The 26,390-nt window shown below is 43.9% G+C and overlaps 1 protein-coding gene across 7 annotated transcripts in view; it reads left to right on the top strand.

The window, feature by feature from the left end:
- The window catches only part of LOC129866629 (membrane-associated guanylate kinase, WW and PDZ domain-containing protein 2-like), a 274,270-nt gene that overhangs the window by 202,006 nt on the left and 45,874 nt on the right, over positions 1-26,390 (top strand). For all 7 annotated transcript variants that reach the window (XM_055939391.1, XM_055939390.1, XM_055939392.1 and 4 more), the window contains 4 exons: positions 1,997-2,179; positions 4,578-5,110; positions 5,268-5,439; positions 25,972-26,003. In XM_055939391.1, coding sequence (XP_055795366.1) covers positions 1,997-2,179; positions 4,578-5,110; positions 5,268-5,439; positions 25,972-26,003 — 920 coding nt within the window. The remainder of the gene's footprint in view (positions 1-1,996; positions 2,180-4,577; positions 5,111-5,267; positions 5,440-25,971; positions 26,004-26,390) is intronic.

Below are 26,390 nucleotides of genomic sequence, written 5' to 3'. Positions count from 1 at the left end.
CATATTCCCAGTGGGTCAGAAGTTTACATACACTCAATTAGCATTTGGTAGCATTACCATTAAATTGTTTAACTTGGGTCAAACGTTCCGGGTAGCCTTCAACAAGGTTCCCACAATAAGTTGGGTGAATTCTGTCCCATTCCTCCTGACAGAGCTGGTGTAACTGAGTCAGGTTTGTAGGCCTCCTTGCTCGCACATGCTTTTTCAGTTCTGCCAACACATTTTCTATGGGATTGAGGTCAGGGCTTTGTGATGACCACTCCAATACCTTGACTTTGTTGCCCTTAAGCCATTTTGCCACAACTTTGGCAGTATGCTTGGGGTCCTTGTCCATTTGGAAGACCCATTTACGACCAAGCTTTAACTTCCTGACTGATGTCTTGAGATGTTGCTTCAATATATCCACATAATTTTCCATCCTCATGAAGCCATCTATTTTGTGCACCAGTCCCTCCTGCAGCAAAGCACCCCCACAACATGATGCTGCCACCCCCATGCTTCACGGTTGGGAGGGTGTTCTTCAGCTTGCAAGCCACCCCCTTTTTCCTCCAAACATAACGATGGTCACTATGGCCAAACAGTTCTATTTTTGGTTCATCAGACCAGAGGACATTTCTCCAAAAAGTACGATCTTTGTCCCCATGTGCAGTTGCAATGGCAGTTGCAACCGTTGTCTGGCTTTTTTATGGCGGTTTTGGAGCAGTGGCTTCTTCCTTGCTGAGCAGCCTTTTAGGTTATGTCGATATAGGACTCGTTTTACTGTGGATATAGATACTTTTGTACCTGTTACCTCCAGCATCTTCACAAGGTCCTTTGCTGTTGTTCTGGGATTGATTTGCACTTTTCGCACCAAAGTACGCTCATCTCTAGGAGACAGAACGCGTCTCCTTCCTGAGCAGTATGACGGCTGCGTTGGCCCATGGTGTTTACACTTGCGTACTATTGTTTGTACAGATGAACGTGGTACCTTCAGGCGTTTGGAAATTGCTCCCAAGGATGAACCAGACTTGTGGAGGTCTACACATTTTTTTCTGAGGTCTTGGCTGATTTGTTTTGATTTTCCCATGATGTCAAGCAAAGAGGCACTGAGTTTGAAGGTTGGCCTTGAAGTACGTCCACAGGTACACCTCCAATTGACTCAAATGTTGTCAATTAGCCTATCGGAAGCTTCTAAATCCATGACACCATTTTCTGGAATTTTCCAAGCTATTTAAAGGCACAGTCAATTTAGTGTATGTAAACTTCTGACCTACTGGAATTGTGATACAGTGAAATATAAGTGAAATAATCTGTCTGTAAACAATTGTTGGAAAAATTTACTTGTGCCATGCACAAAGTAGATGTCCTAAACGAATGCACATTTGTGGCCTGCTGGAGGTCATTTTGCAGGGCTCTGGTAGTGCACCTCCTTGCACAAAGGCGGAGGTAGCGGTCCTGCTGCTGGGTTGTTGCCCTCCTTCGGCCTCCTCCACGTCTCCTGATGTACTGGCCTGTCTCCTGGTAGCGCCTCCATGCTCTGGACACTACGCTGACAGACACAGCAAACCTTTTTGCCACAGCTCACATTGATGTGCCATCCTGGATGAACTGCACTACCTGAGCCACTTGTGTGGGTTGTAGACTCCGTCTCATGCTACCACTAGAGTGAAAGCACCGCCAGCATTCAAAAGTGACCAAAACATCAGCCAGGAAGCATAGGAACTGAGAAGTGGTGTGTGGTCACCACCTGCAGAACCATTCCTTTTTGGGGGGTGTCTTACTAATTGCCTATAATTTCCACCTTTTGTCTATTCCATTTGCACAACAGCATGTGAAATTTATTGTCAATCAGTGTTGCTTCCTAAGTGGACAGTTTGATTTCACAGAAGTGTGATTGACTTGGAGTTACATTGTGTTGTTTAAGTGTTCCCTTTATTTTTTTGAGCAGTGTATTTTAGGAGTGATTATTCTACTGTATTACTGACCTACTCTAACCCCCTCCCCCACAATTCTCCAGAGAAGCCCCCATTCACGAGGGACCCCACCCAGCTGAAGGGCTCCTTTCTGTCCACGGCTCTCCAGAAGAGTAACATGGGCTTTGGCTTCACCATCATTGGAGGGGACGAACCGGATGAGTTCCTGCAGGTCAAGAGTGTCATACCCGAGGGCCCCGCTGCACAGAACCAGAAGATGAACACAGGTACTGTGTTTCAGGAACTAACCACACACACACACAATTTATTTGTTACAAAATCATGAAATCTATGATGCCACATTCCTCTGTGTGGGTGTGTGGGTGGGTGGTGTGGCCTTTACCAAAGACGTGCTCCTCCAAACATATTCAAATTATTCAGGCATATAATAACATATCTACGGTCAGCCTAGGCTATATCTTGCTTATTGAAAACGTGCCTCACACATACAATACCATTTATGGGAGCCTAGTGTTTTTTATTTGAGAAGTGCGATGTGTAAAGGCTTATATTTGAAGCCAATTACAACAATGTTGACTGTCACCACTCCAAACATTGAGCAAACACTGTATATATATATTTTTTTTTTTTTACTTGTTACTGTAGCCTATGCTATTTGATAAACTGTATCAATCCACTATGGACTAGGAAGAGAATAGTCCGTGCCCCCAGCTGAATTGGAGTCGATGACAACCCAAAGACCGTCAATAACCTACAGAACTTGAGACAACGGCATACAGTTTTAAGCCATGAAATGCGTTGATTGGCCAATGAGTGGCCAAGCCCTCATCACGTCTATCATTTATTTATCCATCAAAACCCAGTACTTTCGTGCCACCGCTAGCTATGGCGCTCATAATTCCCACAGTGAAAATAGCTCAAATATTTCTGACACAACCCTGGACCAACGCTAACATTTACCATTAAAATAGAGCCCTCTGTCTCCCTCTTGCTCACTCACTGTCCTGATTTCACTCTCTTCTGCTTGCTGTCTCCCTCTCTCTTTGACATTGCCAAACATACACACACACGCATAAACACACGCATAAACACACGCATAAACACACGCATACACCACACACCACACACACACACCATCCCTGACTGATATTTGCTGGCCTGTTTGAGCTGTGGTGTTGCTGTGTGGGAGGGGAGTATGTGTACTTGTCTGGGTGTGTCTGCACGCGTGTGTGTTTGTTAACCATCACCAGGTTGGAATAGCAGTACAGTGGCAGTGTGATGGTTGTCTCTTGGTGCCAATACGCTCCAGATGGCTGGCATGTCCACAGAGACACACTGAGCCTCTGCTACAGACACACACACACACATACACACACGCACACACAGTGGTGTCAAGTAAAATAATTTAAAGTACTGCTTAACTAGTTTTTTGGGGGTATCTGTACTTTACTTATATATTTTTTGACAACTTTTACTTTACACTACGTTCCTATTGAAAGTAATGTACTATTTACTACATACATTTTCCCTGACACCCAAAAGTACTCGTTACATTTTAAATGCTTAGCAGGACAGAAAAATTGTCAAATTCATGCAAATTCATCCCTGGTCATGCCTACTGCCTCTGATCTGGTGGACTCACTAAACACACATGCTTCGTTTGTAAGTGATGTTGGAGTGTGCCCCTGGCTATTCGTAAGTAAAAAAAACTAGAAAATGGTGCCATCTGGTTTGATTAATATAAGGATGAATCCTTAAATTTTTGATACTAAAGTATATTTAAGCATTACATTTACTTTTGATACTTAATTATATTTAAAATCAAATACTTTTTGACTTTTACTCAAGTAGTATTTTCGGGGTGACTTTCAATTATAGTCGATCATTTTCTATTTGTATATATTATGGATCCCCTGCTGCCAAAGCAGCAGCTACTCTTCCTGGTGTCCAGAAAAATGAAGGCACTTATTACAATCTTAAAACATTACAATACATTCACAGATTTCTATTAAGGTATCATTACTTTTACTCACGCCCCCCCCCCCCCACACACACACACACACACACACCCACCCATGTAGAGCTTTGCCTTCATTCTAACTCTGCTGCCATACTGATATCATGGGCCTCTGTGACACTCTAGGGCAGGGGTCGGCAACAGGTGAAACCAGCCCACGAGTGTATTTCTTTGGCCCCCAAAATATTTATGTTTTTGGGGGATTTTAGTGTTTGGTAAAAATGTACTGTACAATCACCAATTCAGCAAAGAAAATCTGTTGCTAAAAATAAAAAGAGAGACGTGATCATGTCTCACTGTTATCAAGGTAAATACAATCTATTTTTGGGTATACTTTGCAAGTGCCTTGGCAGCAGCTAATGGGGATCCGAAATAAATACGTAACATTTGCAGGGTACAAATTACCATCTGCTCGGACAAAAATTGGCCCCCAGCTGAATCTAGTTGGCTACCCCTGCTCTAGGGACGTCGGACTTCTTCTGTGTTCACTAATTATACACACTCGCTATAGTTCGCTAGAGATTCCGATGATAGCTGAGACACATTTGAATGCATTTGTTCAGTACAGTATGTTTTTAGACCCGTTTCAGACCATCTTCTTCCGTTTGATGCCTAATGAACAAGAACTCTGCCTCCTCCCCCTTTAGGTGATGTCATCGTCTACATCAATGACACCTGCTGCCTGGGCACCACTCACGCCGATGTGGTCAAACTCTTCCAATCTGTTCTCATTGGACAAAGCGTCACCCTGGTCCTCTGCCGGGGCTACCCCTTGCCTTTTGACCCCGAGAACCCCAGCGGGGCGTCCGCCGGAGAGTCCCTGACCCCCGTTGGCATGGAACACCACCCCATGGTGGTGAACGGGCGTAGCAGCTACAACCATTACCTGGAGTACCTCTCCCTGAGCTCTCAGCTCCCTTCACAGGCTCTAGCCCAGCCAGGGGAACCCCACCCTGGGGACACCCACCTGGATGGGTCCTCATTGCCGCCCACCGACCCCGGGTCCGCTCCGGCCGTGACGCCGCGCGACGACAATGTCTCCATAGTGTCGTCAGGGGCGACGGGGATAGCCGGGGGCGTGATCCAGGGGGCGGAGCTGCTGACTGTGACTATGGTGAAGAGGGCGGAGGGGTTCGGGTTCACCATCGCCGACAGCCCCACGGGGCAGCGGGTCAAACAGGTGGGGTGTTATTCTTGTGTTAACCTTCTCTGTATGTTGTACATTTTGCATTGTGCATTCTACTGCTCTGTCTGTGTCCGTTTGTCCATCCATCCCTCTGTCTGTCGTCACCCCTACTTTTCCATCCTCATACCTGACTATGTTCCGTGTTGTACAGGTGTTGGAGCCGGTTGTGCAGGACGGAGTGGGTCTGAGTGAAGGAGACCTGATCCTGGAGGTGAACCAGCAGGGTGTGACGGGGGCGGGACACGGCCGTGTGGTGGAGCTGCTCAAAGAGTGTCCTGTCGGAGCAGAGGCCACGCTACTCATACAGAGAGGAGGAGGGGAAGGTAAGTGTCTCTGTCTCTTGAACAGCCTCTTTCTGACTTGATTACCCTTTTCACACTACTGAGCTTAGCTGAGCCAAGCCGAAATGTACTAGGTTGGCTTGGTTAAGCACCCACAATAGATCCTAGAATGGACTCAGTGCTGGAAATAACAATGGGAGGAGAAAATATCAGAGCCAGCATAATATTGTTCAGGTTGTCACACAAGTGTGAAAAGGGTATCTCTTTATCAACATGTCTCTCTCTCTCATACGTACAGTATGTTCCATCTGCAGACACTTGTGGTTCAAAGAGGAGATTGATGAAAGATCTTAGATTGTCTTGAAGGATGTCTCTTTTTAGACATTCACTGACAGACATACCACAACAGACCATTTTCTACAGACCTATGTACAGTACAGTATTTAAGAGCACCCTATATGGGTGCTTCATCATATAGGGAGTCTTTGTCTCTCCCTTTCTCTCTTTTTTCCCTTCTCATATTTTCCCTTTTATGATTGCACAGTTGGAATTTAGAGAGGGGAGATTGATGGATACAAAGAGGGGTACAGACATGAAGGGTTCTAACAGGAGAATCGGACCCTAGTCATCAAGGCAGTTGTGTGGTGCAGAATCGGCTGTGTTTGCACTTGACCACACTCTATCACTATCCTTTACGATGCATGTCCCTTTGTGCTTCTCAAATGAGTGGAAGAATGAAATACACCACCATCTTTGGCCCAAGGGAGTTGCTAATTACCTTAGGCTGCCTGTACCAGCTGACCCATAGAACAACTCACACACACATACACACACACACACACACACATGCAGACTTGAGGACACAGACACACATTAACACATACAGTGCATTCGGAAAGTAATCAGACCCCTTGACTTTTTCCACATTTTGTTATGTTACAGCCTTATTCTTAAAAGGATCTGACCCTTTTTCAAATTTTTGCCTAAAATGACAAATTTAAATGGATTAAATCATTTTGTCAGCGATTTCACACTCGACTCTTCTTGGGTATGACGCTACAAGCTTGGCACATCCTCTCAAGCTCTGTCAGGTTAGATGAGGAGCATCGCTGCACAGCTATTTTCAGGTCTCTCCGACATGTTCGATCGGGTTCAAGTCCGGGCTCTGCCTGGGCCACTCAAGGACAATCAGAAACTTGTCCCGAAGCCGCTCCTGCGTAGTCTTGGCTGTGTGCTAAGGGTCGTTGTCCTGTTGGAAGGTGAACCTTCCCCCCCCAGTCTGAGGTCCTGAGCGCTCTGGAGCAGGTTTTCATCAAAGATCTCTCTGTACTTTACTAATGCTGCCACCACCATGCTTCACCGTAGGGATGGTGCCAGGTTTTTCTTCCAGACGTAATGCTTAGCATTCAGGCCAAAGAGTTCCATCTGGGTTTCATCAGACCAGAGAATCTTGTTTCTCATGGTCTGAGAGTCCTTTAGATGCCTTTTGACAGACTCCAAGCGGGCTGTCAAATCAAATCAAACTTTGTCATATGCGCCGAATACAACATGTGTAGACTTTACCGTGAAATGCTTGCTTACAAGCCCTTAACCAACAGTGCAGTTCAAGAAGAAGAAAATATTTACCAAGTAGACTAAAATCAAAAGTAATAATAAAAAGTTCAACAATAACAATAACAATATCAAGGCTATATACAGGGGGCACCGGTACTGAGTCAGTGTGTGGGGGTACAGGCTAGTTGAGGTAACCTGTACATGTAGGTGGGGGCGAAGTGACTTTGCATAGGTAACAAACAACCAGTCAGTAGCAGCAGTGTGCAAAAGGGAGGGGGGGTAAATGTACATTTTATTAATTGTAGAAGGGTAGAAGCTGTTGAGGAGCCTTTTGGTCCTAGATTTGGCGCTACGGTACCGCTTGCCATGCGGTACCAGATCGCCAAGTCTAGAACCATATGGCATGTGCCTTTTACTGAGGAGTGGATTCCGTCTGGCCACTGGCCAAGACCTGATTGGTGGAGTTCTGCGGAGATGGTTGTCCTTCTGTAAGTTTCTCCCATCTCCACAGTGGAGCTCTGTCAGAGTGACCATTACATTCTTGTTCACCTCCCTGACCAAGGCCCTTCTCAGTTTGGCCGGGCGGCCAGCTCTAGGAAGTCTCTTGGTGGTTCCAAACTTCTACCATTTAAGAATGATGGAGGCCACTGTGTTCTTGGGGACCTTCAATGCTTCAGATATGTTTTGGTACCCTTCCCCATAATTATGCCTCGACACAATCCTGTCTCGGAGCTCTACGGACAATTCCTTCAACCTCATGGCTTGGTTTTTGTTCTGACCTGCAATGTCAACTGTGGGACCTTTCCAAAGGTGCAAAGCTGTCATCAAGGCAAAGGGTGGGTACTTTGAAGAATCTAAAATCTATATATGTATATATATTTTGATTTGTTTAACACTTTTTTGGTTACAACATGATTCCATATGTGTTATTTCATAGTTTTGATGTCTTCACTATTATTCTACAATGTAGAATTATTTATTTTTTTAAACACTTGAATGAGTAGATGTGTCCAAACTTTTGACTGGTACTGTATATAAAAACAAAAAACGTGCCTACCCAGCCTGGCAAGAGTGTCCCAAAGGTTGTTTAGTTTCCCCAGTGGCTCTGCATGCGTGGACAGGGTGTTCTCTGCTGCAGGCCTGCTCTCCAGGCACCATCGCATGAGCCTGAAGCCGCAGACTCTGAATTCACTTTTAGAAAGTTTGGCCAAAGGCACTGAGCCTAATAAGGCATTTTTAGTTTCATTTGAATTTAATTCTAAGTAAGTCACAGCCTACGTGCGCAATTTATAGAATATAATGATTTATTACAATGAAATGTTGTTTAATTGCTGAGCGCTTAATGTTCCAGCCAGCCTAGTGTGTCGCACTCGCAAATGCTTCACTATTTCTTTAGGTGTCGGCTATAGCCTTAAAATAATAGGCAAATAATATAGCGTGAATAATTCATTTTTGTTCCTTCTTAGGCTACCTGACTGGCTCCTGACTTATTTAAAGTGTTTATATGTAAATCATGTGGCCTATTTGAAATGACGAGTGCCTATTACAGAAACCTTTTCATGTTGTTTACAAAAACACTTTTCATTCAAATCAAATGGTTTGGTTTCAATACTTCAAAACCGAAATGGTAGGTCCAGGTAGTCACAAAAATAGACGGGTGATTTTAATGAACGGAGCTAATTTAGTGCGGCATTTACACACACAAACAGCCGAGGGATGTTTGGCTCCGTAATGGCCAGGCCCAAAGGATTCTGGTATGATATGGATGTGATGGCACAGCTGCTGCCTGTTAGACATGGTGTGACAGAGGGAAAGAGGAGAATAGGAAAATGGACCGCACACTTATGTGACAACCTGAACAATATTATGCTGGCTCTGATATTTTCTCCTCCAAAGATTTCAATGCATATAGTTCATTTATGTTCAGTTTAGTTTATAGTTCATTAAATGATAGTGTTTAAATTGCAGCTAGCCTTTACTGGTACACATGCAACAGCCTCTGCACCCAGGTCTAGATAACAGTCAATCACTGCTGGTAGACACACACACAAAATGCATTTACCCTTTTTTCCACTAGCTATTTCGCACTGACACTATACACACACTGGACTCCGACCACCCACACACTCACACATACTTACACTGACACCGTAACACACACATGCACAGCCTCGGTGTGAAAGAGCAAAATATAATGATCTGATGATCCCATATATCCAGTGGAAACATCATCTAATACCTGAAAACGTTTCCCTTGCGCAAAAACAGCTGTCTGTCCTGAGCTCACTGGCACAGGAAACAACAGGCTAGTTGATACAATGATGCAAGTTTGCTAGCGACATCTTTGGGCCGGACCAAGTTTTAATGTGGCACTTCCGCAGCGATAGCTCAAGTCAAAATAAATAGAAAGGGAGGCAGACAGGCGGAGTAGAGGGGGGGTTCTACTAAGCTATATGGAATAGTATTATTTTTTTTTTATTATTTTTTTTTTTTCACCTTTATTTAACCAGGTAGGCTAGTTGAGAACAAGTTTTCATTTACAACTGCGACCTGGCCAAGATAAAGCAAAGCAGTGTGACAGACAACAACACAGAGTTACACATGGAATAAACAATAAACAAGCCAATAACACATAAACAAGTACCCCTTCAGGTAAAAAAAAACTACAACAAAAAACAATGAATTTGCCATTACTGCTGTTAGCCCATAGAAACGCATTGAGTAACAGATTCACTACATGGAACAGCAGATAGTACCACAAAAGAATCTAAAGGAAGTTTGTTCTGAAGTGTCTGTCCTATATCTAAGATGTATTTAACCCCTTATTTTAGGCATTAAACCATCTCCATATATACTTCCATAATTTTTTAAAACTGGTACTTGGGACCTTCAGACGAGTCTTGTGACAACCTACATGTACTTGTTCGTGAGAGACTCACATCTCCACAGATTGGCCACATTCGTGCGCTGTTCGGACGCTACAGACAGAAGTTAGCAGAAGTGGCTGTACCAACTTCAAACGAGTCCCGTGACGCTTGTGGGGGTTGTAGAGCAGAAACGAGATAGTTTGGAGGCCAAACAGTTCGGACGATTCTGTGAGACACAGCCCATGCAAACATATGTATTTTGATGGGGATTTTATAATTATGTTAATTTGATTTCCACGGGGCCGCAGAAATTGCAGAAGGGTTAAATTAGCATTAGCCAACCCTTATGCTGAGGGAGACTAGCTAGTTTGCTACCACCAACCCTGTACACACCTGGATAACTCTGCTGCTGTTACACTTAGATTTTCTGGCTGTTCTGCCCTCTCCAACTCATTCACTGGTGCCTGCTTGTGCGCAAACTACTCGCTTCCTTTGCCTCTCCTTCAGAAGAAGTTCCGAATATCCATGTTTGCTCAGTGCTATGCTGACTGAGTGACAGGCGTTTTGCTGAGAGATGGCATTGGGCACGTTCCACAGCTAAGGCGAGGCGACTGACAAATTGCTATAACATATGGTGTGGTTAGCGGATACTTAAAATACCTATCAAGACGTTGTAAGATCTGTCAGGCGTCAGCAACATCTAGTATTAGGCGCGTGCCTAATGACTTCTAACCAGTGCTGTAGGGGTGGGGGAGGGGTCAAGGGTTCAAATCAAATTGTATTTTATTTGTCAAATACACATGGTTAGCAGATGTTAATGCCAGTGTAGTGAAATGCTTGTGCTTCTAGTTCCGACAATGCAGTAATAACCAACGAGTAATCTAACCTAACAATTCCACAACTACTACCTTATACACATAAGTGTAAAGGGATAAAGAATATGTACATAAAGATATATGAATGAGTGATGGTACAGAACGGCATAGGCAAGATGTAGTAGATGGTATCGAGTACAGTATATACATATGAGATGAGTAATGTAGGGTATGTAAACATAAAAGTGCATATTTTAAAGTGGCTAGTGATACATGTATTACATAAAGATGGCAAGATGCAGTAGATGATATAGAGTACAGTATATACATATACATTATATTAAGTGGCATTGTTTAAAGTGGCTAGTGATACATTTTTGATCAATTTTCATAAATTTCCATTATTAAAGTGAGCTGGAGTTGAGTCAGTATGTTGGCAGCAGCCACTCCATGTTAGTGGTGGCTGTTTAACAGTCTGATGGCCTTGAGATAGAGGCTGTTTTTCAGTCTCTCGGTCCCTGCTTTGATGCACCTGTACTGACCTCGCCTTCTGGATGATAGCGGGGTGAACAGGCAGTGGCTCGGGTGGTTGTTGTCCTTGATGATCTTTATGGCCTTCCTGTGACATCGGGTGGTGTAGGTGTCCTGGAGGGCAGGTAGTTTGCCCCCAGTGATGCGTTGTGCAGACCTCACTACCCTCTGGAGAGCCTTACGGTTGTGGGCGGAGCAGTTGCCGTACCAGGCGATGATACAGCCCGACAGGATGCTCTCGATTGTGCATCTGTAGAAGTTTGTGGGTGCTTTTGGTGACAAGCCGAATTTCTTCAGCCTCCTGAGGTTGAAGAGGCGCTGCTGTGCCTTCTTCACAACGCTGTCTGTGTGGGTGGACCAATTCAGTTTGTCCGTGATGTGTACGCCGAGGGACTTAAAACTTACTACCCTCTCCACTACTGTCCCGTCGATGTGGATAGGGGGGTGCTCCCTCTGCTGTTTCCTGAAGTCCACAATCATCTCCTTTGTTTTGTTGACGTTGAGTGTGAGGTTATTTTCCTGACACCACACTCCGAGGGCCCTCACCTCCTCCCTGTAGGCCGTCTCGTCGTTGTTGGTAATCAAGCCTACCACTGCAGTGTCCTCCGCAAACTTGATGATTGAGTTGGAGGCGTGCATGGCCACGCAGTCGTGGGTGAACAGGGAGTACAGGAGAGGGCTCAGAACGCACCCTTGTGGGGCCCCAGTGTTGAGGAACAGCGGGGTGGAGATGTTGTTACCTACCCTCACCACCTGGGGGCGGCCCTTCAGGAAGTCCAGTACCCAGTTGCACAGAGCGGGGTTGAGACCCAGGGTCTCGAGCTTGATGACGAGTTTGGAGGTTACTATGGTGTTAAATGCTGAGCTGTAGTCGATGAACAGCATTCTCACATAGGTATTCCTCTTGTCCAGATGAGTTAGGGCAGTGTGCAGTGTGGTTGCGATTGCGTCGTCTGTGGACCGATTGGGGCGGTAAGCTAATTGGAGTGGGTCTAGGGTGTCAGGTAGGGTGGAGGTGATATGGTCCTTGACTAGTCTCTCAAAGCACTTCATGATGACGGAAGTGAGTGCTACGGGGCGGTAGTCGTTTAGCTCAGTTACCTTAGCTTTCTTGGGAACAGGAACAATGGTGGCCCTCTTGAAGCATGTGGGAACAGCAGACTGGGATAAGGATTGTGAGCGGTCCACTGCATTGTGAAATCTCGACCAATCAAAACAGGCACCATGTCACTCCAGGGGCTTCTTGCAGTGCATGCTACTCCCTAGCGCAGTATATTGTACTGTTTATTTTTGGTATTTAAAAAAAATGATACTGCATAGAGTAATGCATGGTTATGGAAACTCATGTCAGAATAGATTGGGACTGGACCAAAAACATCCGGGGCTAAAGCCCCAGAAGTCCAGGCCTAGTGACGCCACTGGTTCAGTGGAACTCTGGCAGCATTCCAAAGCCGAGGTAGTCAGACAAAAAAACATATACAGTACACAGAAATACTCACACACAGGCATGGACAGTCTGATGCCTACTGTGAGTCATTCCGAGACTGTCTTTCACCCTGGAGCCAGTAATCCCTAGGCTATCGATGTGGGTGTGTGTGTGTGCGGCGCGTGCGCTGTGCAAGAGGTTATCTCTTGGTGTGCCAGGCTGATAGTCCCTCAGGGGCCATTGCCCCGAGCTGTTTGATGTAGGAGGAACACCAGGTGGGATGGGGGAGGGGTGGGGGGGGGGGGTTGCTCTCTGTGTGTGTGTGTGTGTATGTGTGTGTGAGTGAGAGGAGAGGAGAGACTGGGGGAGGTGGATGGGATAGGAGGTTGGCAGTTGGGGAGGGTAGAGTTTGTCACGCCAGGCACAGCATAAAGTATACAGTAGAATCTAGACCATGTGTGTGGGTGTGTGCACATGCGTAGTGAGTTTGTCACGTGTACACTAGATAGAATGAGAGTATAGAGAATCACACACTGAAATATTAACAGTATATTTAGTGATTGGGCGAGCTGAGGATGTTGATATAAGTCATGGTATTAGGAAAAGTGTTTATTTCCAGTGAGTGTATTTAATGGGTTTAGTTTAAGTAGCTCGCTTGTTGCCTAGCCACTTTGGTAAGTGCTGGCAGGCTAGCAAGCTGAGACCAAAGATATGAGAGAACGTTTTTATGACTGAAGCACTTACAGTATCTCCTGGCAGTGACACATTTCCCTTCTGCAGAATGAAGCTGAACTTTACTACAACTATTACTGAACAAAAATATAAACGTACCATGTTTCATGAGATGAAATATAAGATCTCCAAAATGTTCCATACGCACAAAGAACGTATTTCTAACAAATGTTGTGCACAAATTTGTTTACAGCCCTGTTAGTGAGTATTTCTCCTTTTCCAAGATAATCCATCTACCGGACAGTGTGGCAAATCAAGAAGCTGATTTAACGACATGATCATTACACAGGTGCACCTTGTGCTGTGGACAATAAAAGGACACTGCGTTTTGTGACAAAATAGAATGCCATGTCTCAAGTTGACAAAGCGTGTAATTTGCATGCTGACTGCAGGAATGTCTACCAGAGTTGTTGCCAGATATTTGAACGTTCAGTACTCTACTATAAGCCACCTCCAACATCGTTTTAGAGAATTTAGCACTACGTCCAACCGTCCTCACAACCGCAGACCACATGTAACCATGTCAGCCCAGGACCTCCACATCTGGCTTCTTCACCTGCGGGGTGGTCTGAGACGACCCACCCGAAAGGCTGATGAAGCTGTAGGTTTGCACAGCCAAAGAATTTCTGCACAAACTGTCAGAAACCGTCTCGGTAAAGCGCATCTGTGTGCTTGTCGTCCTCACCAGGGTCTTAACCTGACTTCAGTTTGGTGTCGTAACCAACTTCAGTCAGCAAATGCTCACCTTAGATGGCCACTGGCACGCTGCAGAAGTGTGCTCTTCATGGATGAATCCCGGTTTCAACTGTACCGGGCAGATGGCAGACAGCGTGTATGGCGTGGGCGAGCGGTTCGCTGATGTCAACGCTGTGAACAGAGTGCCACATGGTAGCGGTGGGGTTATGGGATTGGCAGGCAGAAACTACAGACAACAAACGTAATATGCTAATGGTGGTCACACCAGATACTGACTGGTTTTCTGATCCACGCCCCTAGCTTGTTTTTTAAGGTTCCTGTATCTGTGACCAACAGATGCGTATCTGTATTCCCAGTCGTGTGAAATCCATAGATTAGGGCCTAATGAATATATTTCAATTGACTGATTTCCTTATATGAACTGTAACTAAAAAATAGTTGAAATTGCTCATGTTGCGTTTATATTTTTGTTCAGTGTAGATATTTATGCCTGTTTAAAATGGGCTATGTTGAGGTGGTAGAACTGTTCTTACAAATTATTCCATAATTTTTGGGGGTCTCATGTCTCTTTATATTCAGATAGCCGAGGGGCTATGTAGCTTCTTATCTGTCATGTTTGGAGTTGTGTTGCTCTGTTATGCGGACACATTTTTCTTTACAGTTAAGTTGCCCTGGTCGTGTCTCTATCGAGTCACTTTTGAACTAACTCCTGACATTGCTACCTTGAAGATCATCCTAGGAGGAAGATAGGGCAGGGAAGAGGATGATTTAGGTGACCCAGACACAGGCCCAAAGCAAGCTACCCCACTATCCCCCTGACTGTTTTGGATTGCAAAACTAAAAGAGACACACCAGACAAGACACAGAGAAAGCGACAAAATAGTAAATGATGGAGAGAGACACCAGCAGAACAGAACAGGCCATAACAAAAGAGGAGAGAAAAAGGAGACCGTAATAAACAAGAACCTGAAACGGCAACAGACAAGACACAGAGAAAGTGACAGAAGAGAGGAGATGAACACACAGTCGACTGTATCACTTCAAGCTGCTGTATAGATTCTAATTAGTTACATTTATGTGCAGAAATTATAAGTACTACTAAGCTAATATATGGACTTGTTTTATTCATTTTCATACAAAATATGAAATGAATGAATAAAATAAATAAAATGAATAAATGAATAAAATAAAATAAAATTGTATTGGTCACATACATATACACTGCTCCAAAAAATAAAGGGAACACTAAAATAACACATCCTAGATCTGAATGAATTAAATATTCTTATTAAATACTTTTTTCTTTACATAGTTGAATGTGCTGACAACAAAATTACACAAAAATGATCAATGGAAATCAAATTTATCAACCCATGGAGGTCTGGATTTGGAGTCACACTCAAAATTAAAGTGGAAAACCACACTACAGGCTGATCCAACTTTGATGTAATGTCCTTAAAACAAGTCAAAATGAAGCTCAGTAGTGTGTGTGGCCTCCACGTGCCTGCATGACCTCCCTACAACGCCTGGGCATGCTCCTGATGAGGTGGCGGATGGTCTCCTGAGGCATCTCCTCCCAGACCTTGACTAAAGCATACGCCAACTCCTGGACAGTCTGTGGTGCAACGTGGCGTTGGTGGATGGAGCGAGACATGATGTCCCAGATGTGCTCAATTGGATTCAGGTCTGGGGAACGGGCGGGCCAGTCCATAGCATCAATGCCTTCCTCTTGCAGGAACTGCTGACACACTCCAGCCACATGAGATCTAGCATTGTCTTGCATTAGGAGGAACCCAGGGCCAACCGCACCAGCATATGGTCTCACAAGGGGTCTGAGGATCTCATCTCGGTACCTAATGGCAGTCAGGCTACCTCTGGCGAGCACATGGAGGGCTGTGCGGCCCCCCAAAGAAATGCCACCCCACACCATGACTGACCCACCACCATACCGGTCATGCTGGAGGATGTTGCAGGCAGCAGAACGTTCTCCACGGCGTCTCCAGACTCTGTCACGTCTGTCACGTGCTCAGTGTGAACCTGCTTTCATCTGTGAAGAGCACAGGGCGCCAGTGGCGAATTTGCCAATCTTGGTGTTCTCTGGCAAATGCCAAATGTCCTGCACGGTGTTGGGCTGTAAGCACAACCCCCACCTGTGGACGTCGGGCCCTCATACTACCCTCATGGAGTCTGTTTCTGACCGTTTGAGCAGACACATGCACATTTGTGGCCTGCTGGAGGTCATTTTCCAGGGCTCTGGCAGTGCGCCTTTTGCTCAAAGGCGGAGGTAGCGGTCCTGCTGCTGGGTTGTTGCCCTCCTACGGCCTCCTCCACGTCTCCTGATGTACTGGCCTGTCTCCTGGTAGCGCCTCCATGCTCTGGACACTACGCTGACAGACACAGCAAACCTTCTTGCCACAGCTTGCATTGATGTGCCATCCTGGATGAGCTGCACTACCTGAGCCACTTGTGTGGGTTGTAGACTCCGTCTCATGCTACCACTAGAGTGAAAGCACCGCCAGCATTCAAAAGTGACCAAAACATCAGCCAGGAAGCATAGGAACTGAGAAGTGGTCTGTGGTCACCACCTGCAGAACCACTCCTTTATTGGGGGTGTCTTGCTAATTGCCTATAATTTCCACCTGTTGTCTATTCCATTTGCACAACAGCATGTGAAATTTATTGTCAATCAGTGTTGCTTCCTAAGTGGACAGTTTGATTTCCCAGAAGTGTGATTGACTTGGAGTTACATTGTGTTGTTTAAGTGTTCCCTTTATTTTTTTGAGCAGTGTATTTAGTAGATGTTATTGCAGGTGTAGTGAAAATATTGTGTTCCTAGATCCAACAGTGCAGTAATATCTAACAATACAAAAAAATCTAACAAGTTAAATAATAGAATTAAGAAATATATAAATAGTAGGACGAGCAATGTCAGAGTCCGGACTTTACAGTGTATATACTGAACATAAATGTAAATACAACATGCAACAATTTGTCTGAGTTACAGTTCGTATAAGGAAATCAGTAAATTGAAATTAATTCATTAGGCCCTAATTTCACATGACTGGGAATACAGATATGCAACTGTTGGTCCTTAAAAAAAAAGTAGGGGGTGTGGATCAGAAAACCAGTCAGTATCTGTGACCACCATTTGTGACACATTTCCTTTGTTGATCAGGCTGGTTGATTGTGGCCTGTAGAATGTTGTCCCACTCCTCTTCAACGTCTTTGCAAAGTTGATGGATATTGGCTGGAAATGAAACACGCTGTTGTACATGTCAATCCAAAGCATGCTCTGGTGAGCATGCAGTTCATTGAAGAACAGCAACATTTTCAGCTTTCAGGAATCGTGTACAGATCCGTGCAACATGGGGCCATGCATTATTATGCTCAAACGTGAGATGATGGCACGACAATGGGCCTCAGGATCTCATCACGGTATCTATGTGCATTCAAATTGCCATCAATAAAATGCAATTGTGTTCGTTGTTCGTAGCTTATGCCTACCTAAGCATAACCCCACCTCCATCATGGGGCACTCTATTCACAATGTTGACACCCGCAAACTGCTCGTCCACGCAACGCCATACACATGGTCTGTAGTTGTGAGGCCTGTTGGGCGAACTGCCAAATCCTCTAAAACGATGTTGGAGGTGGCTTATGCTCACGAAATTAACATTCAAATTCTCTGGCAACAGGTCTGGTGGACATTGCTGCAGTCAGCATGTCAATTGCAGGCTCCCTCAACTTGAGACATCTGTGGCATTCTATTGTGTGACAAAACTGCACGTTTTAGAGTGGCCTTTTATTGTCCCCAGCACAAGGTGCACCTGTGTATTGATCATGTTGTTTAATCAGCTTATTGATATGCCACATCTGTCGGGTGGATGGATTATCTTGGCAAAGGAGAAATACTCACTTACAGGGATGTAAGCTAATTTGTGCAAAACATTCTAGAAAAATAAGCCTCTTGTGCGTATGGAAATGTCTGGGATCTTTTATTTTAACTCATGAAACATGGGACCAACACTTTACATGTTGCGTTTATATTTTTGTTCAGTGTGTATGTTATGGGATGTATGGACAATATGGACAGTATATGGATAGAATATGTAGTATATCTGAACAATAGTATATGTACAGCAATAGTTAAATAAGATAGGCCTAGAATACAGTACATACATATGAAGTGGTAAAACAGTATGTAAACAATATTAAAGTGACCAGTGTTTTTATTTAAACTTTAATTAGGCAAGTCAGTTAAGAACAAATTCTTATTTACAATGACGGCCTACCGCGGCCAAACCCTAACCCGGACAGCGCTGGGCTAATTGTGAGCTGCCATATTGGACTCCCTATCACGGCCGGTTGTGATACAGACTGGAATCGAACCAGGGTCTGTAGTGACGCCTCTAGCACTGAGATGCAGTGCCTTAGACTGCTGCACCACTTGGGGGCCTATGTACATAGGGCAGCAGCCTGGTGCATGGTAGAGTATCCAGGTGATAGCCGGCTAGTGACTAAAGTTCAGGGCAGGATACTGGGCGGGGGCTAGGGGTGATTATTTAACAGTCTGATGGCCTTGAGATGGCAGCTATTTTTCAGTCTCTCGGTCCCAGCTTTGATACACCTGTACTGACCTCGCCTTCTGGATGGTAGAGGAGTGAACAGGCCGTGGCTCGGGTTGCTGTGGTCCTTGTGGATCTTCTTGGCTTTCCTGTATCACTGGATTTTCTTATATGTCCTGGATGGCAGGCAGTGTGCCCCCTTTGATGCTTTGGGCAGACCACACTACCCTCTGGAGAGCCCTGCAGTAGCGGACGGTGCAGTTGCGGTACCAGGCGGTGCTACAGCAAAACATGATGCTCTCAATTGTGCATCGGTAAAAGTTTGAGTTTTAGGTGCCAAGACAGATTTCTTCAGCCTCCTGAGGTTGAAGAGGTGCTGTTGCACCTTCTTCACCACACTGTCTGTGTGGGTGGACCATTTCAGTTTGTCAGTGATGTGTACGCGCCAAGGAACTTGAATCTTTTCACCTTCTCCACTGTGGTCCCGTTGTTGTGGATAGAGGGGTGCTCCCTCTGCTGTTTCCTGAAGTCCACGATCAGCCCCTTTCTTTTGTTGACATTGGGTGAGAGGTTATTTTCCTGGCACCACACTCCCGGGGCCCTCACCTCCTCCCTGTAGGCTGTCTCATCGTTGTTGGTAATCAGGCCTACTACTGTTGTGTGGTCCGCAAACTTGATGATCGAGTTGTAGGCATGCATGGCCACGCAGTCATGGGTGAACAGGGAGTACAGGAAGTGGCTGAGCATGCACCCTCGTGAAGCCCCAGTGTTGAGGATCAGTGAAGTGGAGGTGTTATTTCCTACCTTCACCACCTGGGAGTTGCCCGTCAGGAAGTCCATGACTCTCAAAGCACTTCATGATGACAGAAGTGAGTGCTACGGTGCGATAGTAATTTAATTCAGTTACCTTTGCTTTCTTGGATACAAGAACAATGGACATCATGAAGCATGTGGGGACAGCAGACTGGGATAAGGAAAGATTAAATATGTCTGTAAACACTCCAGCCAGCTGGTCTGCACAAGCTCTGAGGACACGGCTAGAGATGCCGTCTGGGCCGGCAGCCTTGGGAGGGTTAACACGTTTAAATGTTTTACTCACATCGGCCATGGAGAAGGAGAGCCCACAGTCCTTGGTAGTGGGCCACATCAGTGGCACTGTGTTATCCTCAAAGGGGGCGAAGAAGGCAGGAAGCAAGACGTTGGTGTCCGTGACGTAACTACACTGTTTTTATTCGGCCATATTCCCAGTCAACTTGCCATGGTTAAATTTGATGGTTCGCGCTTTCAGTTTTGCGCGAATGCTGACATCTATCCATGGTTTATGGTTAGGATAGATTTTAATAGTCACAGTGGGTACAACATCTCCTATACACTACCTGACGAATTCAGTCACCATATCAGTGTATTCGTTAATGTCATTCTCAGAAGCTACCCGGAACATATCCCAGTCCGCGTGATCAAAACAATCTTGAAGCGTTGATTCTGATTGGTCAGACTAGCGTTGAATAGTCCTTAGCATGGGTACTTCCTGTTTGAGTTTTTGCCTATAGGAAGAGAGGAGCAAAATGGAGCCATGATCAGATTTGCAGAAGGGAGGGCGGGGGAGGGTCTTGTAGGCATCCCGGGAGTTGGAGTAGCAGTGGTCGAGTGTTTTAGCAGCGCAAGTACTAAAGTCAAGGTGTTGATATTAGTTCGGTTGTGTTTTCCTCAAATTTGCTTTGTTAAAATCGCCAGCTACAATAAATGCGGCCTTGGGATATGTGGTTTCCAGTTTGCATAAAGTCCAGTGAAGTACTTTAAGGGCTGTCATGGTATCGGCTTGAAGAGGAATATACACAGCTGTGAGGTAATACGGTCGGCATTTGATTGTGCGGTATTCTAGGTCAGTGGATCAAAAGGACTTGAGTTCCTGTATGTTGTCACAATCACACCATGAGTATTTAATCATGAAATATACACCTCCACCCTTCTTCCCCGAGATATATTTATTTCTGTCTGCGCAATGAACTGAGAACCCAACTGGCTGTACGGACTCAGACAGTATATCCAGAGAGAGCTATGTTTCCGTGAAACAGAGTATGTTACAATCCCTTATGTCTGTCTGGAAGGAAATCCTCACCCTGAGCTCATCAACTTTATTATCCAGAGATTGAACATTAGCGAGTAATATACTCGGAAGCGGTGGGGGGTGTGCACGCCTCCTGAGTCAGACTAGAATCCCACTCCCAATACCTCTTCTCCACCGGCGGTGTTTGAATCAGCTTCTGGAATCAGTTCAACTGCCCTGGTGGGTACGAACAAAGGATCCGATTCGGGAAAATTTGATTTCTATTTGTAATGCTGGTGAGTTACATTCACTCTGATATCCAAAAGTTCTTCCCGGCTGTATGTAATAACACAAAAACAATTCTGGGCTAATAATGTAAGAAATAACACTGCAATGTTGCCTAGGAGCTAGAAGCACGGCTGCCCAATCGGTCGGTGCCATCTTGCTTGAGAACGTGTGCTATTAAAGGGAGATTAACCTGTCTAGCCCCGGGGTTCCGCTAGCGGAACTCCTCCCACATTCCACTGAAAAGGCAGAGCGCGAAATTTAACAAATATTTTTGAGAAATATTTAACTTTCACACATTAACAAGTCCAAAACAGCAAATGAAAGATAAACATCTTGTGAATCCAGTCGACATGTCCGATTTTTAAAATGTTTTACAGCGAAAACACCACGTATATTTATGTTAGCTCACCACCAAATACAAAAAAGCACAGACATTTATTTCACAGCACAGGTAGCTTGCACAAAACCAACCAAACTAACCAAGAACCAACCAAACTAACCAAGAAACAACTTCATCAGATGACAGTCTTATAACATGTTATACAATAAATCTATGTTTTGTTTGAAAAATGTGCATATTTGAGGTATAAATCAGTTTTACATTGCAGCTACCATCCCAGCTACCATCACAAATAGCACCGAAGCAGCCAGAGTAATTATAGAGACCAATGTGAAATACTTAAATACTCATCATAAAACATTTCTGAAAAATACATGGTGTACAGCAAATGAAAGACAAACATCTTGTGAATCCAGCCAATATTTCAGATTTTTTGAGTGTTTTACAGCGAAAACACAATATAGCATTATATTAGCTTACTACAATAGCCAACCACACAACAGCATTGATTCAAGGCAACAGTAGCGATAGCGACAAAACCAGCAAAAGATATTAATTATTTCACTAACCTTCATAAACTTCATCAGATGACAGTCCTATAACATCATATTACACAATACATATATGGTTTGTTCGAAAATTTGCATATTTAGAGCTGAAATCCGTGGTTATACATTGTGAAAATGTAGCAACTATTTTCCAGAATCTCCGGATATATTTCTGACACTCACCTATTCTGACCAAATAACTAATCATAACCGTTACTAAAAAATACCATAGCTAGAAATGTCCTTTGGTTGGTTGACCTGCAGAGGTTGGGAAAATAACGTAGGAAATCAAGAAACAACGTACCTCATCACAGTTTGGGCTTATGGCGACTTCACTGACGATTTTATACATTTGAATATTAACTGGAACAAAAGTATTTATAAACTGATATCTGATTAAATGTATGGTGGTGAAGTCACATACCGCAACATCACCCCTGCAGAAAGTAAAGAATGTCTAAAAAATCCACTATGCATGGTTGATTTCTGTACAATGTTTACTAGTGCTTGCTGTAGTAAAGTGGAGCTGTTTTGTTACATTTACATTTACATTTAAGTCATTTAGCAGACGCTCTTATCCAGAGCGACTTACAAATTGGTGCATTCACCTAATGACATCCAGTGGAACAGCCACTTTACAATAGTGCATCTAGATCTTTTAAGGGGGGGGGGGGGGGTTAGTAAAATGTTGTCCTATGCCTAATTGTCGTGATGAACAGAGTTTAGAACATATTTTATTGAACTGCTACAGTACTAAAGAAATATAGGATCTGATGAGAAGTATTGATTTTGATGTATATAAAAATCAAGACTGTCTTTCACGGTGACTTCGAAACTCTTATGTATGACAATACTAAAGCATTCTGGTGGACAATAAGATTTGGAAGACAAGATGTATTATGATTATAAAATCACTTTTTGTCCCCTCAAACACTCTTTTAACATAGAAAAGACAAGACAAGAGCTAAATCAAGTAGGCCAGTCACCCAACAATGTGGCTAGATAGCAATCTACCTATATAGTTACCATTATCTGAGGATAAAAATTAAAAAAATCTCTGATTCACTTCATGTACTTTAAAATATCGATGTCATTGATCAGATAATATGAACTTTTACCTCAGATAGAAATTGTCAATTCACTTTCAAGCTGATTCTATTTTTCGAGTCTACTCGTTTTGGTAGTTAGTGGTCACAAGGCGTCAAATTTCACAGGCTCATTTTATCAATCTGAAAAAATACCAAAAAATGTACATATTATCATTACCAACATAAAACAAATTATATACAGTTTATCTTGATATTGCTGTCCAAATCTGAATGATAGAGCTTCCAAAATTGGTCCTAAACTGTCAGATTGAGTGGGGGGGAGGCACCTCCCTTTGGCAGCATTGTCAAATTAGCCATTTTTGTGTTTAGTTTTTCTTTTTAGAGAAGGCCTAATTCCCACTCCTTAATCTCTAAACCAATCAAATCAAATCAAATCTTACAGTGAAATGCTTACTTACAGCTCTAACCAATAGTGCAGGAAAAAAGGTATGTTTGTGTGTGTGTGGGTAAGTAAAGAAATAAAACAACAGTAAAAATACATTTGAAAATAAGAGTAGCAAGGCTATATACAGACACCGGTTAGTCAGGCTTATTGAGGTAGTATGTACATGGATGTATGGTTAAAGTGACTATGCATATAAGATAAACAGAGAGTAGCATATATCATTAATGCAGACATTGTAACCTATCGAAAGAGGGGTTTGATGAAAAGATTGGTGATTGTAGCACAGAGATATTGATGTGACAACCATCGTGAAACATGTTTACAAATTTTTAATGAGGGTCTGGAAACGGTTCAGGGGCAAATACTGACTGCAGCTATTCATTAGCATTGTTTAGAAGTACTCTCCTCTAACACGCATGCTAAGGTGCCGGGAAATCACAATAATGAATTCGGTTTCAGATTTAGAATTATAATGAGCGCCATATTGGCTAGATCCATGATTTGGCGATCAAAAACAATAAATGAAAAAAAAAATTGTTGCTTGTAAATTTTTATTTGGACCTTTTTTGGAATTACGTACCGGCCGTAACGGCAGTAAATGTAAATAGTTGCAGGCATATTTGCTGAGTAACAAATGGCATTTTGACATTCTAACGCTTGTAGAGCTATATAATGGTAAGATAAATATACCCAAATACTGGTTCAGTTGGCACCCAATGTTCTTAAATCAGACAATCCAATTCTAGTAAGAATCTACATTAGAATGTTATTTTCAGGGACCATACTTGTCAACATTAGAAAAAGTTTCAATTCGAACAGTTTCTCCATCTCAAAATGCACATCAGCCAATTAAAGTCGTTGATTTACTTGCACACGATAGAACGTTAGAACAGACCCCTGTGGGTCCTGGTCATAGGTAGTGCACTAAACAGTACAGGGAATATTGTGCCATTTGTGACGCAGACCATGACTAAAACACTTCATTTTATTCCATATTGGTCGATTGGCTCTCAAGTTCCTACCCACATTCCGTCTGACTGTTCTGTTAGAATCTTAAAGCAGCTCTCCGTAATTCGTTTTCCAGCCCAATGCCAGCCCCGGGAAATATTATGAATTGAAATAACCTAACCATTGAACAGCATCAAATATCCAAGAATGTGTCTTTAAAGCCCTGTACCCCTGTGTATACATTCAAGGACAGTTTTTTCGCTGGCTGACCTTCAACTAGAGTTCTCCCAGTGTTCTCTCACTGACAAAGCACAGGACAAATAACCACTTCTCAATGGCATGCTGCGAACATTTCTCATGAAACCCTCGCTCCCCCTCTCCCGCGGCTATTATCCAGGGTCCTTCGGAGGAGCACTGAAGCGGAATAAACGCAGATAGTTCCACATGATTCTTCAGATGCTGCTATAGCTGCTTTGCTAGTTACAGTACAGCTTCTGTTCTATGAACGTGCTGCTTTGTGAACAACTAAGGAGACAGCGCTTCTACCGTAATTGCATGTTAGCTGATAGTATAAATGTATATATTGGGTCTCTTCCTTTCTCTGTACGCTCAGTGTGCGTGTCTTTTGATGTGTTGGAGTCACAGGGGGCCTGTGTTAGCGAGGTCGTTGTGATAGCGGCTAGGCTATGTTAGGCTTCCTGTATGTGATGTACCCATAGAGTTGGATAGAGCGCACACTTGGCCCAAAGCCAAGCACGGGCATTGCCATGGAGGGCGTTCACCATTTTGAAGTAGCCAACTATGTTGGGCTTCCTATGGGTTAAGGATGGATCACAGAATTACATTCAGGTCAGCCAATGCAATATACTCCTGAGAAACCATTGCAGCAGTGCAGGTGGCAGTAAATCATCAACCTTGGCTTTATCCCTGTTCAGACAATACACACTTGTGCACAGTAGATGGTGGTATGCACCTTTTTAGTTAATTCACAGACTGCCAAGATACTCATGTAGGATAAGAAGAAGAAAGTACAGCTATCCCTCAATGGCGCTGTGCATGCTGTCTCATATAAGCCATTGCAAGGATAGGAGATGAGCTCTCTTGTTCATCTCTATCGTTTGTTGTGATGTAGCGACTAGGCTACGCTAGGTTTCCTGTGTTTACCCTGTGATGTACAACTCTTCCCGGCCCAGCTAGAAGTTATTAGGGATTTAAAAAGGGATCTGCTCCCTCCAGCCTACAGCTAATGATGGAATTATGTTGAGACCAAACGCAACCAGCAAACTCATTTAGGGGCAAGTTACACAAACAATGCCCAAAAACAAGAGGAATAGGAAATGCGATAAACTGGCGAATGTTATCTCTGGGTTCTGAAGGGTCGTTTTCACACAGTTTAATGTTGATAAAACAGAGGTTGGTTTTGTGATTCACACAGTGACTGAGTATAACCAGTTGCACTGGTTTTTAAGTAGAAAGGTGTCCCTCTGCTCTCGTGTTATGTGTAACAGCCTACGATGTATGGATTCAAATAGAATCTGTGATAGTTCATTCTAGTTCTGTATTCCAGTTCTTACATTGCACTGACATTAGCCTATTCCCTCTTGTACTATCCCCCCCCCCCCCCCCCCCCCAAAAAAAAAATGTTGGTCTGTGTTATAAGATAGCCCATCTACAGTTATGTGTCTGCTCTCAGGACTAAAATGTGTTGTCTGTTTCTCTGCAGGTCACGTCTCTCCATGGAACACCTCCAAACAGGTAAAACACAACTATTTGTGTGTGTATTTGTTTGCAGAGGGAGAAGGGTGACACAGTAACATACTTAATCAGTGTGTGTGTGCGCGTGTGTGTGCGGGTTTGTCTGTCTCCGGGACTTAATTGAGCAGCCTGGGAGATGTTTTTGCCTTCGCTTCACTCCTGATTTAACCAATCTTTCTTGACCTGCTTCGAGTCAATCATACACATTGGTGGTAGCCTATTATGTTTATTTGTACAGTAATTCTCTGGAAAGAGGATGGGCTCGTGTTATTTTTGCTTCAATTTCAGTTATTTTTGTCATTTGAGTGACAGCCAGCAAGGTGCCGAAGAGAGAACAAGGATGTTGTGTACATATGTGACTTAGTACATCATTGTCGGGGACCACTT

Source organism: Salvelinus fontinalis, chromosome 12, assembly GCF_029448725.1.
Source record: "Salvelinus fontinalis isolate EN_2023a chromosome 12, ASM2944872v1, whole genome shotgun sequence".
Taxonomy (NCBI): domain Eukaryota; kingdom Metazoa; phylum Chordata; class Actinopteri; order Salmoniformes; family Salmonidae; genus Salvelinus; species Salvelinus fontinalis.
This window is presented reverse-complemented; position numbering and strand designations above follow the sequence as displayed.